Raw genomic sequence first — 17,363 nt, 5'->3', positions numbered from 1 at the left:
AACCTACTCTACCACTTGCTGGCAACAGAATGCTGCGGACGCGTACGATTGATTTCTTATGCATTTTTAAATATTAAAAGTGTAACAATTTAATTGCCTATAAATAAACACCGGATGACGTCATCATGACGTCATCATTACACAATGTTGTTTGAATAAGGGTCTTTGCTTGGACAAAGATTGGTGTAAATGAATTACTGGCAAAGAGTCGAAAATGCCCTCTGAAAATTGACATTTTTTTTTTAATTTCTGTGTACAAAGTCTATGGGAAAAATTAAATATTCAAAATTCTATAATAAATCACGTGATGACGTCAGCATGATGAAAAGTTTCGGCATACATCCTCAGATGATGGTTAATAACTATGCTGAGTTTAAAGTTGATCAGATTTAAAATAATTGCCAAAGTGGCTTGTAGAATAAAAACGTGTACAAAACCTATGGGGAAAAGTGGAAAAGAAAAAAAAAGAAAAAAAAAAAGGAAAAAAAAAAACTTTAACGAAAACAATAGCTGTTCCCAATTGAAATTGGGAACAGCTAAAAAAAAACTTTAACGAAAACAAGAGCTGTTCCCAATTGAAATTGGGAACAGCTAAAAAAAAATGAGAACAAAAACAAAGGCTTTTCCGCAACTTTGCGGAAAAGCCAAAAAATCAGAACAAAAAGAAAGGCTTTTCCGCAACAATGCGGAAAAGCCAACAAATCAACAATACATTTAAAATACAAGTATAAAACCTAAGTAAAACACAAATTCTAGTTAAGAAACACGAAATGCAAAAGACGTATATCCTTCTACCAATATCGATTAATTGAGACACACTTGTATTATCAATATCTAATATATCAATGGAACACCATATCGATACTGGCTCTAGTGATAATCGATATCTTTACTACTGACATACACGTCCATATATACATAAGGCTATGTCACGGCAACATCTCACAGCCCTACTGCTCCATGCACAGGATGCAGAGATAAACAATTGAGGATTAACTCTGGTTGAGCAAACAAGACTCACACAGGGCCCCAGCATGGTCTTGACTGGTCCATGTGCATGTCTCAAGATTCCTTTGTTCTAAACTAAAGGCAGTACATGAGGCAAAATCAAAGATAACTTAACTTCTAACTAAAATATGCTAAACTTCTACGTGTTCAAATGCTTCAGAGAATCCATCTCAACTGAAACCATCTTCACTCCTACTTCTTGCATAAAGAAACCTTGCAATTAATTCTGGGTCTAACAGTGAAACTTTCCTCAATCAACTGTCTTCAACTGAACACTAATTCATCAATCAGAAACATGATCTCACAGTTGTGTAAAACTTCATGTTTCAACACTTATATAAGTTTCACAGAATAAATGAATGCAATGAAGGAACTTTGAACCTTAACTTAATAATGAACTTCTTCACAAACTTGGAGGAATCGAATGTTTCAGAACTAAACTACTTATTTCCTCAAGTCTCAACAGTCTAAAGTATTAAAACAACTAAACACAATACAAAGGCTTAAATCAAAGGAAATCTATGAATGTGAACTATCAGAAATGAAAGTTAAAATCAACATATCTGTAAGAAATAATGGAGAGTTGTCAGCCAAAGATACAGAAATGCATGAGGACAACTTTATTGCAGATGTTGGCAGGGTCATTGCTTGTAAGAACAATGAAGCCAACTTCCTGTCCCTTGCTGATGTGGAAAATCTTGGATCAGTCCATTTTTTCAGAGGTAAAGCAAAGTCTGGATTATTACATTATAAAAGGGGAGGGGGCAAAATTGAAAAAGGGGGTGACCAATTTCCATGGCCTCTACATATCCGGTTCGTAAGTGACTTCGTCATACACGCGCACGCACCACTGATTACGAGCGCCCATTGGATAAACACTCAAGTTGCGTTAACTTCCGGTTCCATTGGTGCCATGCTACACCATGTACAGTAAGTTGAGATGACGTCACACTTACGAACCGGATAGTAAAGCTGAGAACTTCACTCTTCCGGAACAAGCGAGTTCGGTATTCCAACTGCGCGTGTGCACATCTAAATTTGCCGATTTGGGGATACAAATGTCATCGTTTGCCTGCAAAAGCATAGCCGAGTATTTGCAAAATTGAAGAGATCATCATTTTCTGAAGTATAACATTTTGCAAAATACCTTTGGACTCCGAGGTGCTTTTAGGTGTCTTGTGTATAATTTCGTTTGTGCCAAATTCCCATTTCTTCTTGATTGCACGAAAAATTACACAGAATGCAGATTTAGGGTAACACGTCCCCCCCCCCCCCCCCCCCCCCCCCCTAGCCACGGGCGCATTTTATCTTCCGCGGTTAGCCCGAAAAAAAAAATCGTCGAATCTTGCTTTGTACCAGACTATTTTGAAATACCGAACTCGCTTATTGCCAGACAAACGAAATATTCAAAGAACACCACATATATTTTTCTCGAATGGATCTTTAATTTAATAACTTTTTAACAATTTTTTTTTCCAAAAGCTTCTTTTAAGATTATAAAAATATATCTTGAAATGCAAACGTTAGCAAAAGTGATCGGTACAAAAGATCGAAAAACTTGTACCCATGAAAATGTAATCATTTTTGTTTGGCACAGTGAGAAAGACGAGAATATAATTAACGGTTTCCGGTTCCAGATAAGCTGAACATTAGCAAGGAACTCATTATTTGGCTTCTAGATATTTAGAGAACAGGCTACACAACCGAAGGAACATGAAATAGCAGTAGAGTTGACGTCAGCAAGTCCTCACAAGTCAGATCTACAGGGTGAGTCAAAAGAAGTGGAACCAAAACCTCAAAAACGTACATTTCATATTAAAAAAAAAAATAGGCAACATTGACATTGATTGGCTTGAGATGGACTTTTGACAACTTGCCTTCAATAATAGTATATATCCGGCTCAACACTTGTAACTGCTGTTTTCTATGACGCTTTTGTAAGGTATGCAGTGCATTCAAAGCATCAGTTTATATAATACATTATACCTTGATAAAATATGGGGGAAAACACTCTCTTGTGTTAAGTGTAAACCTTAAAATACAGGATCATAATTATAAATGTTGCTTCTGATTCATTTATTGAAACGAAAGTAAGTTGATCAACATTTTCTGGTCAATTCTCTCCTCCTAACTTGTCAAAGCTTGTGTGTTGACTATCATGGAAAATTCAATTTGATAGAATGGTTGGTTTATTCATCTTGAATCAGGAAAACGACGGGGAAAAAATGCAGATTGAAAGGTATCTGGAGATTTATCATCATGCTAAACTTAGCAAACACACAAATTGGCAGTCAAGCAACCGAAGGCATTGTCCAAAAAAAAAATTGGTTATCTCTGGACACGTGTAAATTGGCAGTGGCACCCATGCGATTCGCATGCAGTGTAACTGTGCCAAGTTTGAACTGAAATAACTCAAGTTTCTCAAACAACATGCCTGCCAAATTTGACGACAAGTTGACGTCGTTAACAATGAATCACCACCTGATCGTGAGTAAAACGCCACAATTCCTGAAGTTCTAAAGATTGCGAGATTTTTTTTCAGGCACTGTGGATTGTGGAACAAGCTGATCATAGGAACTCATGATCGCATAAAACCCTGACAAAAATAGAGATACAAAACTACCTGCATAATTAATGGAAGAGTTGGTATTAATACTGCTACCCTCAATCGGGAAATGCTGAGTGTTGTGACCTCTGACCCACCTGGATCAGACCATTCAGATTAAAGGGGAGAGCAGGGGTACTTTGGTGGTGATGTGCGCCAGTTTTCCTTTTATCTTGAGGAAGTGTCGCTTGAACTCGATACCATCACCCTAAAAAGTGAAAGAAGGTTTTGGAAATCAAGAGGATTCAGTGTTTCGAATTAGACTTTGGGAAAATTTCCAACAAAAACAACCATGATGGGAAACTGAGTGGATTCCCTTTTAATTGAAAGTAAAACATTAAAGTAACGTTCAGCACATGAACCATACCACACAATTCTCCAGGTTGTGTTGCAAAATACGTTTGTTAATAAACGCGCAATCCTATTTCCCGCAAATATGCATAACCAAAGGTTTCCCGGGTGCTAAATTATGGGGATTTATATGTGGTTCACAAAAAAAGCTCTGCATCAAAAACTACTGTCCTGAATCGAGAGATCTTGGTTCCATATTCTATTTTTTTTTTGGGGGGGGGGGGGGGGGTCTCACCCTGTATAGGCTACTTAAAATACAAAATCGGCGCCCGAGTTGAAATATAGGCACTCCAGTGACATATTAAAGACCGGAACCGTGAATGTATTACCTTTGATAGTCTGAAGTCTACAAGTACTTTGTCGTCCATCTCGTGTAGGTGAGCTTTGAAGATCAGCGGGTTCTTTCGTCGATCCAGAGATGTGATTGTGACCTGTGTCAATCAAAAACACAAAAAGTACTCAGTCACACAAAATCAACAAGTCAATCTGGGCGATTCGAGGTTAGAGCCGAATAGAATAGAATCGATTACCAATTTGAAATCAGAATCTGTCTTTAAGCAGTGAAAAAAAAAAGACTTCAAGTCTGCCACGAGCCAATGTGGGCCATCAAGCCGGCATTTATCTCCGGTTTCAGTAGCATGCAACGACTGAGAATATTTCCACTCCCCCTGGATGGGATGCCAGTCCATCGCAGGTTGCTCCCCAGCTAATGCCAGTACCCATTTATACTCCTGGGTGGAGAGAGGCATGTGGGGTGGCTTGCCCAAGGACACAACATATTGCCAACAGCTGGATTCGAACCCCTCGCCATCTGATCATGAGTCACGAACCCTAACAACTAGGCCGCACTTCCCACTCAGCAGGCATTGTCCAATAAGTATTATTTTAGTTATACAGGCTAACATATCTGACCTGTCTTGCTGTTGTCGTTTTCCAGCTGTAGCCCATCTTCTCTAGTACGGCGGTGAGTTTCTTGATGGTTTCGTCGGGGCTAAGTTTGGTGAAAACCCTGGTCATGCGCTTAACTAGTCTCTGCATAGGTGTCTGTCGGGACAATGGGAATAAACAGAAACAAAGTAATTATAGAAACTAAACAAAAAAAACCATTGCTGCTTGTGTTGGTCTTTAACCTTTTTACTATTGTGAGGAAACCAAAATAGAGCGCGTCCCAAAATACCGGCATTTTTTTTTTTCGCAAGGCTCTAGCATCGGCACAGAAACACGTACATGCACCGCCATTATTGTTATACCATTTTAAAGCTTGGAATCTTAACTTTATCCCTAGCGACTATCAGTCTGATATGGTCAGCCTGAATGAAGTGGTACTATTTGAATACAAAAGGTTGTGATTAAAATTTGGTCTTGAACTTAACTCTTTAAGTCTATTTTTTGCTCTGTTCTCATTTATCAAACTGAAAGCCATTTCAACACAAGACAAAATGGCACTCCATACCTGAAATCGTGCATGGATACTTCTGAAGCATTTATCTCAAATTTTTGTAACATTACCTTGAAGAAACTTCATAATAGAACAATCTGAAAACACACCTGCAGCCTATGTAAGGTTGATGTATGGCCAGCAAAACACAAAAACATGCTAGCTTGTTGAAAAGCAGTGAATTACATCTGTGTTGAGGGTGTTTGGCGTGTGGTTTCCTGGTCGACTTAAGTCACCTATGGATAGCAGCAGGGGGGTGGTTTCTAATCGACAAAAGATGTCCTAGAAAGGAGAGGGCTAAAAATCCACCTGAACCTGGACTGTCCGTTCTTGAGGGATATCCAGCTAAGTTGTTGACTCACCTGTGAGCTACCGGGCGTTGACTGTATCTGACTACTCAGCAGCAAGGAGTCAATGTGGACCGGCTGTGAGAAGCTGACACCAAGGATTAACTTCTCCACGGATTCTTTGGTGGTTTCTGGTGTGGGCATGTCATGGACGGCGTGCGGTATGGGCTGGGAGCTGGAGAACGTGGCCGAGTTCTCTCTGTATTGATTTCACAAACGGGGAAGACATGAAAAGGGAGGATTGTAAGGACTGGAAAACAGTTATGACTATAGACCGTTATCATGCTGCCACCATTTTCAGTCATGTTCCCTGTATCAAATAACGTACTGAATGATAATGGTTTGATGCACAAAGATACCAGACTATTCTTCCTTCCAGCTTCGCTTTGATTGCGTTGACTCGAATTGGAAAAATCCAAATGACTGCAACATGATTATGGTCTATTGGTCAAAGGTTTTCTGTTCAAAACTGCAAGCGGAATAATTGTGAGTTGCTTTTTTACCAGAAAGATGAAGTAACAATTAACAAGGGATGAATGAGGACAAAGAGCATTTCAAATGAATAGATGGTCATAGCCTTGAGATTTGGAAGACTTGTGATTGAAAGTGCCCAGCGTGAGCGTGAACGTGAATGCAAATTTGTGACATCACGGCATATTTCTGTGCTGCGAATTTGCAAAAACTCAACAGACTTCAACTCCAGCAAATTTCGCAGTGAATGTTTGTGGACGTCAAATTCGCTTCGCATTCGCATTCAAGAGATTTATGAAACAGCCTTGCCAAGGACTGAATTACAGTTCTGTACAGAGTTGTAATGACTCGAGTCAATGACTCGACTCGAGTCCGACTCGAGTCACATTTTTTGGCGACTCGACTCGACTCGAGTCCCGACGGGTAAATGACTCGACTCGACTCGAGTCACTGCGAGCAAATGACTCGACTCGACTCGAGTCCCTCATCAGAATGACTCGACTCGACTCGAGGAAGGCTAATAAGACTCGAGTCCCAAAATAAAAGCAAAAGTTACTTGCAAAAAATATTTGCAATGACTTACGCTGCGCCGTTCGCGTTGCCAGTTTTTGTTCACGTCACGTCATGTTCGCGAATAATGTACTTTTATATACGTACAGCGGCAGTCTGTTTCCTTCCTCCATAATGAAACAACAAACATACACCGTGTCGCGGACTCCCACCTTGTGGTTCTATAGCATGTAATGCTAAACCCGGAACCAGACTTAAAACACATTTCTCAATCCGTGGTTTCATCATTGGTTTCGGGCGATTTTGAAGTTCTTGGTGGAACGCTGGCTAAATTCATGTCCCGATTTCACACAAAAAAATGGATACGGACGGGCCCACCTTTAAATAATCAGAAACAGTTTTGTATAATGCAATTAGGTTTTAACGTTGTCAGCGATCAGCGAACAACAAAATCTAGACCCGAAGCCAAACCAGTTATAAGACCGAAGTTTCACATCTTCTTATCTGTGACGTGAGCTAGCAATGGAAACTGCTGGTTGGGTACCATACAGCATACTTTATGTCTTTGGATATCCGTAATAGACTGGTGCCTTGTATTCTTTCTCTCTTGTGTTTGTTGCTTTTTATTGTAATTTAGTGTTCAAATATTTGTGACTCGAATTGACTCGAGCTAAATACTTGACTCGACTCGACTCGACTCGACCACACTCTGTGACTCGACTCAACTCGACTCGACCTTGTTGACCTAATGACTCGACTCGACTCGAGTCACTTCTTTAAAATGACTCGACTCGACTCGAGTCACAAAAATCAGTGACTCGTTACAACTCCGGTTCTGTATCAAACTTTTGTCCAAATTGCTTAAGATGAAGAATCAAATTGGGCTGCTATGTTTACCAGCACGATCATGAGTTAAGAAGCATTATCTTTATTCCCGGAGAACGTTTTCTTGAAATCACATTTTCATTTCTCTTTTTTATATTATTATATGTTTTGTTTTGTTTTGTTTCACTAGTTTGTGCTTAACAGGATCAAGCTGTACATAGACACAAATTATAGCCAAATATTTTTTCGAGGTTTCAGCGCTTGCGACATTTCGACAGCAAAAGGCAAACAATTAACAATACTCTGCACTCATACCTTCTGATAGATGAAGTAGGTGAAAGGTCATTGCCTGAGCAGACACGCTTGAATGAACCGGAACTTGTTGGTGAACTGGATGGGGGTCTGTGAGGCCAAGCTGGGAAGAAACCACCAAAATGTTTTTAAATAAAGTAGTAAACCAGAATATTGCAGAATTGTCGTGAAGTCCATTACATGTGATTATTAATACAAGCCAGTCACAAATCACACCACGAAACCGAGACAATCCTTAACCCTAACCACCCCAACTCCATCAAAATCCATCCCCCATTTTGGTGGACTTTGGGGGGCTTGGTCCAGAAGGCCTGGCGTGACTAAATACTGATGGAGTATGATGGACTTTGGCCTAATGGCCTGAAACAGTGCTAGGGGTATCTGATTGATTTTGGCTAGCTTCCTGTACTACTATTGTGATAAAAGCCATGTTTAGCAAGTCCATATTGCGTCAGTGGTGGATTCCATTATGTCATGTACAGTTTTATACTTGAAGCACAGTGATTGATGGATTTTGATGGACTTGGTTCAGTTCCTAGTAAAAGACGCTAGGGAGTTAGGATTAAAAGCCGTGTTACAAGTCTACCAATTAGGCCAAACAAAAAAAATGGTGTGTTTACGGTAACGGCCTAAAAAAAATCCAGGTAGGTAGGTAGGGAAATAATTTTATTTTGTAATTTTTTTTTTCATATCAGTTCTGCATGCCCATGCATGTTCTTTCGCAAAAAAAATGTATAAAACCACTATTCAAGCATTGAAGATATTCAATCGATACATTTCAATCCAAATTAATTTGTATCGTCGGCCAGGGTTCTCCCCAGGATTTTTTCAAACATGTGGGGGAAGATTTGCTGTGATTCAACAACCCGAAAATGTTTGAACTTTAGAAGCTCTCTGGTGCATTTTAGAGCAAATCTGGGGGCCTTTATCTTAAGATTTGTCCTTGAAATTCAGAGGAGATCTTGTAGGTCACTAATATTTTTGTAATTAAAGAAAAAAAAATCAAAATTGTTAACTTAAAAAAAAATAACATTTCACAACCTGTGTTTCATTGCTTCCTAACTAGAAAAGTATGAATTACATTTACATGTAAGTTTCAAATTAAGAAATTAAGGTGGAAAAAAAAATTTGCTTCCGATTACATGCCTTTTAAAATAGCGTCAGTAGGTCGGAAAATTATTTTGCCAATTTTTTGGGGGTGCTGATTAATGGAGCATCATTCGTACTGATCATACTCATAGAGCAAGGAATCATGTTTATTTTGTGCCTGGATTATTTCCATTTGCGCCACGAAAATAATCAAGACTGGCTATCAAAAGTGATTAAAACTTGCCTCACCTAATTAAAAATATACATCACGGCCGCTGGCACCGCCAACATTCCGCCTGGCTGGCCGAACATCGCGCCGTGCTCACGGCCCACGTGGCCGAAAATCTTGCACTACTGCAGAAACACGCTACGATGTTTCGCCACAAGTTCGAGCTTTGCAATCTCGTCATATTAATGGAAAACACATACGCAGAATGTAAAGATCACGTTCTGTGAATTAATTCACAGAAATTCTCTTTCTCCAGCGATGTTTGTTTGGTAATATTTTTACGATCCAACTTCGGCCCACTACATCATCATGCCGTATGATACGAAGTATGGACCGGAGAGAGGCAGTAGTCACTGGTTCCGGTCCTTCATCATAGCTTTGGTTCCGTAGGCTGGCGAAGGGAACCAGTGTACCATGCTGTATGTTAGCTTGGTGCTGCTGGTGGTCGACAGAACACGTCATCGTGTGCATTCTGATCACACATGCATCGGAAAAAACAGGATTTTGGTCAAGATTTTGCATGTCAAGATGAAATAATGGCGTATGTAACGATCAAATTGTGCATTTTAATGGCGTGTATGATAATTATATTGTGCGTATCAGGGGCTAAAAAATGTGATCGGCATTTTTTTTGTCGGCGTATCGGGCCGGCCGCAATTCCAGCGTGTCGGGCCGATACGCACGTTTGTACGTGGGGAGAAACATGCCGTCCGTCGGGCAGCCAGGCGTATCCCCGATGCGTTTGTGCAAAAATAATCGTACTTCGTAAGCTTGAGAATTCAAGTTTTGAGATCGTCGCGATTTTCGCACGTTTAACACAGGTATGTTTGTGTCAAATCATGGTCAGATTCAAGTGTGGAAAATGGTTTTTGTTCGTGGCAAATAATTAAACGTACTTGAAATGTTTGAAATTTGTCACTTATCAACCTTCAAAATGGCAATAAAAAGTTTGAGGTCGGCAATTTGGCCGAAAAAATTCCAGGTCGGTCGGGTTACCGTAAACACACCATTTTTTTTGTTTGGCCTTAGCTATTTACGCGAATCACAAGTCTGTCGCAAGTCATACTACATGTCAACTACAAGTCAAGTCACTAGCAAGATCTCTAGCAACCGGAAATGAACAGCAACAAAAGAATGCCTTTGTCGCAGTTAATTCGAATAGCTTGTGAGCCGACTAGGAGCTGGAGGACTTTGTGATTTGACTTGTGATTGGACTTGAAATAACTTAACTCTAGAATATTGACATCCATATCTTTGTTAGTGACTGGTTTTACATCAATGATTTAACCCAGACAAAGATGTTAGAATGCTTATAACAATTTTTGTATGGCAATTAGCCTGCTAAAGCAGCTTTTCTCTTTGTCAAAAAAAAAAGCATTTTCAAGGACTGCGCAGCAACAACCAGAAAAAAAATTAACAACCAACCCCTCCCTCCGTAATTGTAATTGTTGGCTTTGAATGACACAATCTATCATCTGTTTCAGTAATTTGTTCATTGATCTTAAAGACAAATTGGTACTCACTTTTGCCATTGTACCATCTGTCTTTCCTCAGTGTGGCTATTGTGCAGCGCTTGGTAGGAGACTCCGTCAAGATTTTCCGGAGTAATGCTGAAAAAAAAAAGACAAACAAGAGATGAACAAAATGTGCTTAAAATACTAGGAAATCACTGTCAGTACAGGGCACTGAAATAAATAATACATTTGTAATGCATATACAGGGCAAGTAAAAAAAAAATGAAACCCAAATGTCGGGACTATTGTTTTAGTGAAGTTTTGCATGTAGCACTTTCAAAATCTGGGATATGAAAGTCCATAAGCTTTCTTTTAGTACAAGAATTACTCAAATTACTCATGTACTTTTCAAGTTACGGAATTTTGAACACAACCACTGTGCATTCTTTCAGCAAAACGAAAAAAATTCAAGCACATCCCTATGTGATTTGTTTTCGATTTGCTGCACCTTTTTGTGATCCGTGGACAGAACTTTAAAACGGTGGTTGTGCTTAAAATTCCATAACTTGAATATTACACGAGTGATTTGAATGATTCTTGTACTAAAACAAAGCGTATGAATTGGGCTTTCATATACTAGATTTTGAAAGTGCTACATGCAGAAATTTACTACAACAATAGTCCCGACATTTTTTGTTTACCCTGTATAGCGCTTTCCATCGTAACAACAATCTCAAAGCGCTTTTCAAAGCACATTTCCACACTATACAAAGATAAAGGACAACTTTGTGCACTGGGAAGTAACAACAAAAAGGAAATTCTAAGCTATACAAGACTTCATACCGTGTTTCTCAATTTTTAACGGCATAAATTGACAAACGAGAAAATAACCTTATCCAAGGAAAACCTACATGCCTGTAAAATGCATAGCTTGCAACACAAAAGTCACACAAAAAGAGGAAATACCAAGCATTACAAGTCTCTCTGCAGTCTTTTTACAAGGGGACTAGAAAGAGAGAAAATCAGCTAATCCAAGGGAAAACTGCATGCCTGAAGCTAGCTGAGCAACATTCTGACTTCTAGAGTGGTTTCTTCAATTTTTAATTTTAACAGAAGGACCAAAATCCAGCCTTTTTCGTCTTGTTGAGGTATGCAACCTTCGTCAGTTAGTCCATGGAGCCCATACAGTCAACAGTAATGGAGGTATTTTTTCAGCTCAATCTCCACCTCAATGTAGTTCGATTTTTTGCGAAGGCAAAAGCTTTGATCCGTTGCCTTTTGTATCAAAGGGGAACATTATGGAAATATTTCCAAAGATGAAGATGGAGTTTGAGACAAAGATGAGACTTGGAAAACAGCCGCCGAGCCCACCTAATGGCAAGGGATCGATCTTCTTCCATGGCGACAGGTGCATCTTCTTATCCAACCAATCACGGAACTCCTTACATTCGTACGTCGGTTCATCCCACGGCAGTTCTGTTACCAAAATAGAACACAAACAATTCACATGGGCAGCAATCAAGTGTGTCTCTTCAATGCTATACTATACACAAGGATATTAGTGGACACTTGATATTTTTTCCTGAAATTGGAGGTATAAATGAAAATTATAATACATGTACACGTGCACATGTATTTAAAAATTTTAAAAATATGTAGTTACAATTGAAAAAATAAAACACCTAAAATCAGCTGAATTTGGAGGGTCTAATCTCTGCTCCCCTTACTGAGAAACCCCCAAAAAAGGACAATTATGTTGGAAACCTGCCAATATGTCTTCTAACTCAGGCATGCAACTGGGAATTTAGAGGAAAAAAAACAAGGGAATTACAAACCACACAAGACTTTGTATAGTGTTTTCCAATTTGTAATGGCATTCATGAGAAGTAAAAAACGAGGAAATCAGGGGATCCGAGAAAAACTTGCATGCCTGCTAACGCCCCCCCCCCCTTCCTGGGAGTTAAACACCCCTCTTGATCCAAACCTGGATCCGCCCTTGGGCTAAGTTACGTTGCAAATCAACTATTAGTTGACTTTTGTCATTGATCTAACTTGCTTTTGATGCAGAAGGACCATGTGATTTTAGCTACAAACCTCCGCCCAGCATGGCCACAAGAATGATCCCACAGGACCAGACGTCGGCCGGCTCGGCAGGAAACTCCTCCTTCTTCATGACCTCTGGAGCGACGTAGGGAGGCGTCCCGCAACACTTTGCCATCAGACGCTCTTTGCCCTGGTGCCGGAAGACCGTGGCTAGACCAAAATCTGAGATCTTTAGGTTATCTGGAAACAAGTTACAAAGACGAGAACATTAGACAATATCGGCATCCGGGAAAGAAAGTGTCATGTATCCGTATGATGATGACTGATACATGTAAGCATACGCGAGGTCGTGTTGAAATTAAAAGTTTGGCACTATGCCAATTTTATGCGGGTACGTACAGCTGCAGAGAAAGCAGAATCATGATTTATGTCACAAAAATGTGCGAAAAAACGCTTAAGAGCTTCCAACTGCAATCAGACATATCTGGTACATTATTAAATTAAGAATGAGAGGTTGATATAATTATTAAATCGAAAGAAATTTTCAGCGAAAACACGGTAAATTCATAGGTACAGATCCCATGTCAATATAAAGCCAGTTTGGCATGCGCACAATGATATGGGACACGGGTCATTTGGGATAATCAAACACTCATCAAAGGCACATGAATGCGCACAGCGACGGGCGCATGACGCTCGCGTGTTTTTACAAGCAGAATGGGCGTCCGCGTAACATCGCATGTCATCACGTCAACGATTTTATCGAATGACCTTTGACTGCTTCATTGAGAACCGAACTGGCTTATTGGCTTGCATACGTAGTTCCATTGCCATTTTGTCATATCACATATGAGAAGAACACACAGAGTGATGATGTCACGCGTTGGGCCATCAATTCTGAGACAGTGGGAGCTAGCCCCATTGAACAAGTGCCTGTAATAGTAGGTGTTAACACTTGGAAAAGCTCATAACAACATTTCAAAGTACAACAAATTGTAAAAATCTCAAAAATGTTTATCTTACCGTTATCATCCAGAAGTAAGTTTTCTGGCTTCAGATCGCGATGGGTCACACCCTTCTTGTGTAAATACTCAACGCCGGCCATCAGTTGAACAAAGTACCGATGGGCCTGCTTGCCTGGCATACCAATACCTGGCATACCAATATCAGGCTCTGCAAGAGAAAACAAATTATTTCAATTTTATGGGTGAGTTACTCAACAATTTGGACCCAAACGCATAACACCAGCAGTTTCTGTTCATCCAAGGCAACACGCTGTTTGTGAATTATGGTAAATATTCACGGTCTTGAAAATCATAATTAGTGTATCAACAAGTGGTCCACACACCGCAGGTGTCGCCTTTTTCCGTGGTCGATCCCTATATGTTTTTGTGTTCTTAGAAAGTCACATTTTGTGAATTTTATACACAGCAACCTCACCGGACCCCTGCATGACCTTTGACCTCCAATATCGGAAGAGTTGTGATGTAGCCCCATTCAAGGATCACTCCATCGAAGTTACATTAAAATCCATCAAATTCTGGGGAAAGGGGGTGCTGGGGGGATGAGGGGATGACATTTGACAGGTACAGAAAATGTCCAGAAAACCCTACCAATTCTATCAAAGAGCTCTCCCCCACTGATATACTTCAGGAAAACCCTACTTATTCTATTAAAGAGCTCTCCCCCTGCTCATGTACTCCAGGAAAACCCTACCAATTCTATCAAAGAGCTCTCCCCCACTGATATACTCCAGGAAAACCCTACTAATTCTATTAAAGAGCTCTCCCCCACTGAAATACTCCAGGAAAACCCTACTACTTCTACTAAAGAGCTCTCCCCCTGCTCATGTACTTCAGGAAAACCCCACCAATTATATCAAACAGAGCTCTCCCCCACTGAAACACTCCAGGAAAACCTTACCAATTCTATCAAAGAGCTCTCCCCCGCTCATGTACTCCAGGAAAACCCCACCAATTATATCAAACAGAGCTCTCCCCACTGAAACACTCCAGGAAAACGTTACCAATTCTATCAAAGAGCTCTCCCCCGCTCATGTACTCCAGGAAGAGATACTGAATGTTGCCTTCTTTGCGTTGGCCGTAGAAGCGAACAATGTGATCGTCGTTCATCATCCTGTGGACGCAGACCTGTAGAGGGCAAAGGTGTTAGGTCAAAACTCAAACATTCATCGGACATAACTGGCAAAGACTAATTCATGCTTAAAATCTAGTTTACGCCACACAAGTCACCAGAGAAGAAGTGTCACTGAATGGGATAGTGCCATCCCTTTTCCAAACAACAGCGAATACAGACAGAGTCTAGAGTCCAGATTTATTTCAAGAATGTATATGAGAACAGGAAAACACCTTTGAAGTTTTTGAAATCTTATTGGTTGCGGGCCTTGATGATGCATACTTCTATACGGTCTGACTGGCCTACTCCAGCACACTAACACCTCGCAATGCATCTAGTGCCCTATTCGTTCACACAGTTATATTTAAGTAAGATTGACCCCATGTCACTAGTCAATCAGCTTACTTTGCTCTGCCCAGACTCAGACTCCATGTCTGCCGTGGGAGATACCGAGACAGGTTTAAGACCCAATACACCCTTCACTTTCAATTCGTAATCCCTCCTCGCCGGCTGATGGCTATAGCCACGGCTTGAGGAAAGGCTATGTGCCGGAAGACGGCTAGAGCCGCATTCCCGAACGTGCACATTTCATTCATCATGCAATTGCACTTGATACAAGATTGGCATTGAATGGTGTATTTTCCATAAGGGAAAGTTGGGTGAACTTTCCTTAGTCATGAAAAGTAAAATCTATTCAGTGACACCACTTTCTGTTTTGAGTTGAATAAACAAAAATTGAGCACAGTACACAGGCTTTCGTTCAGTGTAAGTGCGCTCATTATTGATGGCTACGCTCGGCTGATCACACTGGGCTACCTGTACAACACGAATGCACCCTCAGTGTGAATACCAGCGGGCCGGCAAGATATCGAAAAAAGTATAACATCCTAGACAGGTTAAAGTGCAAACTAATTTTAACTGAACACAAAAAACAGTCTGGATATTTACAGTTATTGTACAGTTAATCACAAGTCAGTCACAAGTCCATCATACGTCCAGCAACATGTAGATCACAAGTCACTTTAACATTCTGGTGACATTAGCAACCATGAGTGAATGCAAGCGCAAGTGAATAAATTACAACCGAATGCGCTTACCACGGTGATTTAGCTGTGACTGAATGACTTGTGATTGACCTGGGAGACTAGGGAAGGACTTGTGATGCACTCATCAACTACAAGACTTCTGGCGATGGGATTTACAGGCACCTCTTTGCGGACATTCTCTATGGCCCCTTTGGCTTTGTCCAGATTGAGTATCTTGTCAGCTACAGCCTCCTGTGTGCTACGATTGACCGCAAGCTTCACCCTGGGGAGACACAACACAATAAGCATTATCCATTAAATGCTAAACATACAAAGCCTTGTGTGGTTTAAATAACTCCCTAGGCCCTTTTTGCTAGGAACCATCCTCAATCCTCCAAAATTGTGCACTTATGATCAAATGAAGGATACCCACTGCCCCAATCCTTCAAAATCGTTAGACAGTCCTGCCTCAAAAACATCCTCCTCCTTTTCAAACACCATTCATCCTCAATTGACCTATCGCCGTTTGTGAGTTAGCCACGCCCCTTAGACAACCCTATGGAGTTTTGGTACACTTACTTTTGTTTGTCTCAGATTTTGCGGGTTTCGCATCTATTTGTATAACATGTAATTGGACAATATTTCACAAGCTGCGTAGATGCGATTCTAATGCGATTCTACCGCAATAGGTCAACCCTCCAAAATCCTCATGTGCTTCAACACCATTCATCTTCAATCCTCCAAAATCCTTATATTTCTCAAAAACTATTCATCCTCAATCCTCCAAAATCCTAAAAAAAAAACGCCAGGAGGACTTTGGTAGATTGAGGTGGGTTAGCTAGGGTTAATTTGAAAACATTCATGAATTACACCCACTGAAATTTCAAAAGAATATTAAAATTACATTTAACAAACATGTAGGCCTATATCTGACCAGGAAAAGTTTCAGGTCTGGATTAAAGGGAATGTACATCATTGGCTTTTGCTGTAATTATCAGAAATGAACTACTTGAGGGGTAAGTATAATATATCAAATATTGTTACACTGACATGTTTGACGTTTTGTGTTTGAAAATGCTGTAAAAACTACGAAAAACAAAAATGTTTAAGTAGTCTGGTTCCTTGACTCCACTAAAGATAAAATGGATCAATTTATAAATGCCGGAAAATTGTAAGGTAAGGGAACCAGTCTAGCTGGCTTGCACCCGTTCATGAACATGTAACCAATAGCAAACAACATTTGGACTGAAAAAAAGTGTAAAGTTGGAGCAGTAGTTGAAAAATAGTTAGGTTTTTCCAACGGTGGTCAGCCGACCACCGTTGGAAAAACCTAACTATTTTTTTAAAAAAGGGAATTATAGGAATTCAATTTTCTTTAAAAATATCAGTAACTAATATGAAATGAACGAAAGAGAAAATAATAAAATATAAAATGACTTACGCTTTCATTCAAAAGAGAATGCACTTTTATAGTATAAAATGAGACATTGTTATTATAGCGTAAACTTCCTGTCATATGG

General features: G+C 40.0%; 1 protein-coding gene across 5 annotated transcripts; it reads right to left on the bottom strand.

Annotated features, from left to right (window-relative positions):
• Positions 1–3,030: 3,030 nt before the first annotated feature.
• Positions 3,031–16,129, bottom strand: LOC119735984 (serine/threonine-protein kinase Chk1-like). Of its 5 annotated transcripts, none has more exons than XM_038209961.1 (11): positions 15,224–15,265; positions 14,709–14,832; positions 13,706–13,855; positions 12,734–12,922; positions 12,011–12,115; positions 10,709–10,795; positions 7,871–7,970; positions 5,765–5,948; positions 4,877–5,008; positions 4,294–4,395; positions 3,031–3,821 (listed from the first exon to the last, which is right to left on the bottom strand). In XM_038209961.1, exons 1-11 carry the CDS (start codon positions 15,248–15,250, stop codon positions 3,726–3,728), a joined length of 1,296 nt encoding a protein of 431 aa, XP_038065889.1. In that variant the 5' UTR covers positions 15,251–15,265; the 3' UTR covers positions 3,031–3,725. The 5 variants fall into 5 exon arrangements, with proteins under 5 accessions (XP_038065889.1, XP_038065893.1, XP_038065890.1 ...); XM_038209965.1 differs by lacking the exon at positions 15,224–15,265 and adding an exon at positions 16,027–16,129 and having other exon boundaries at positions 3,688–3,821; XM_038209962.1 differs by lacking the exon at positions 15,224–15,265 and adding an exon at positions 15,916–16,020 and having other exon boundaries at positions 3,688–3,821.
• Positions 16,130–17,363: the final 1,234 nt, after the last annotated feature.

The sequence above is a fragment of the Patiria miniata genome, unplaced genomic scaffold (genome assembly GCF_015706575.1).
Source record: "Patiria miniata isolate m_02_andy unplaced genomic scaffold, ASM1570657v1 HiC_scaffold_29, whole genome shotgun sequence".
Lineage (NCBI taxonomy): Eukaryota > Metazoa > Echinodermata > Asteroidea > Valvatida > Asterinidae > Patiria > Patiria miniata.
The sequence above is the reverse complement of the archived record's forward strand: the minus strand, read 5'-3'. Positions and strand labels throughout refer to the sequence as shown.

Excerpts from the sequence above, each read along its gene's own strand:
- LOC119735984 (XM_038209961.1), bottom strand. The coding sequence starts at position 15,250 with ATGGAGTCTGAGTCTGGGCAGAGCAAA. Across the intron at positions 7,971-10,708 it reads CAGATGGTACAATGGCAAAA|CTTGGCCTCACAGACCCCCA; the intron begins GTGAGTACCAAT and ends GTTTCTTCCCAG. Across the intron at positions 4,396-4,876 it reads AAACGACAACAGCAAGACAG|GTCACAATCACATCTCTGGA; the intron begins GTCAGATATGTT and ends TGATTGACACAG.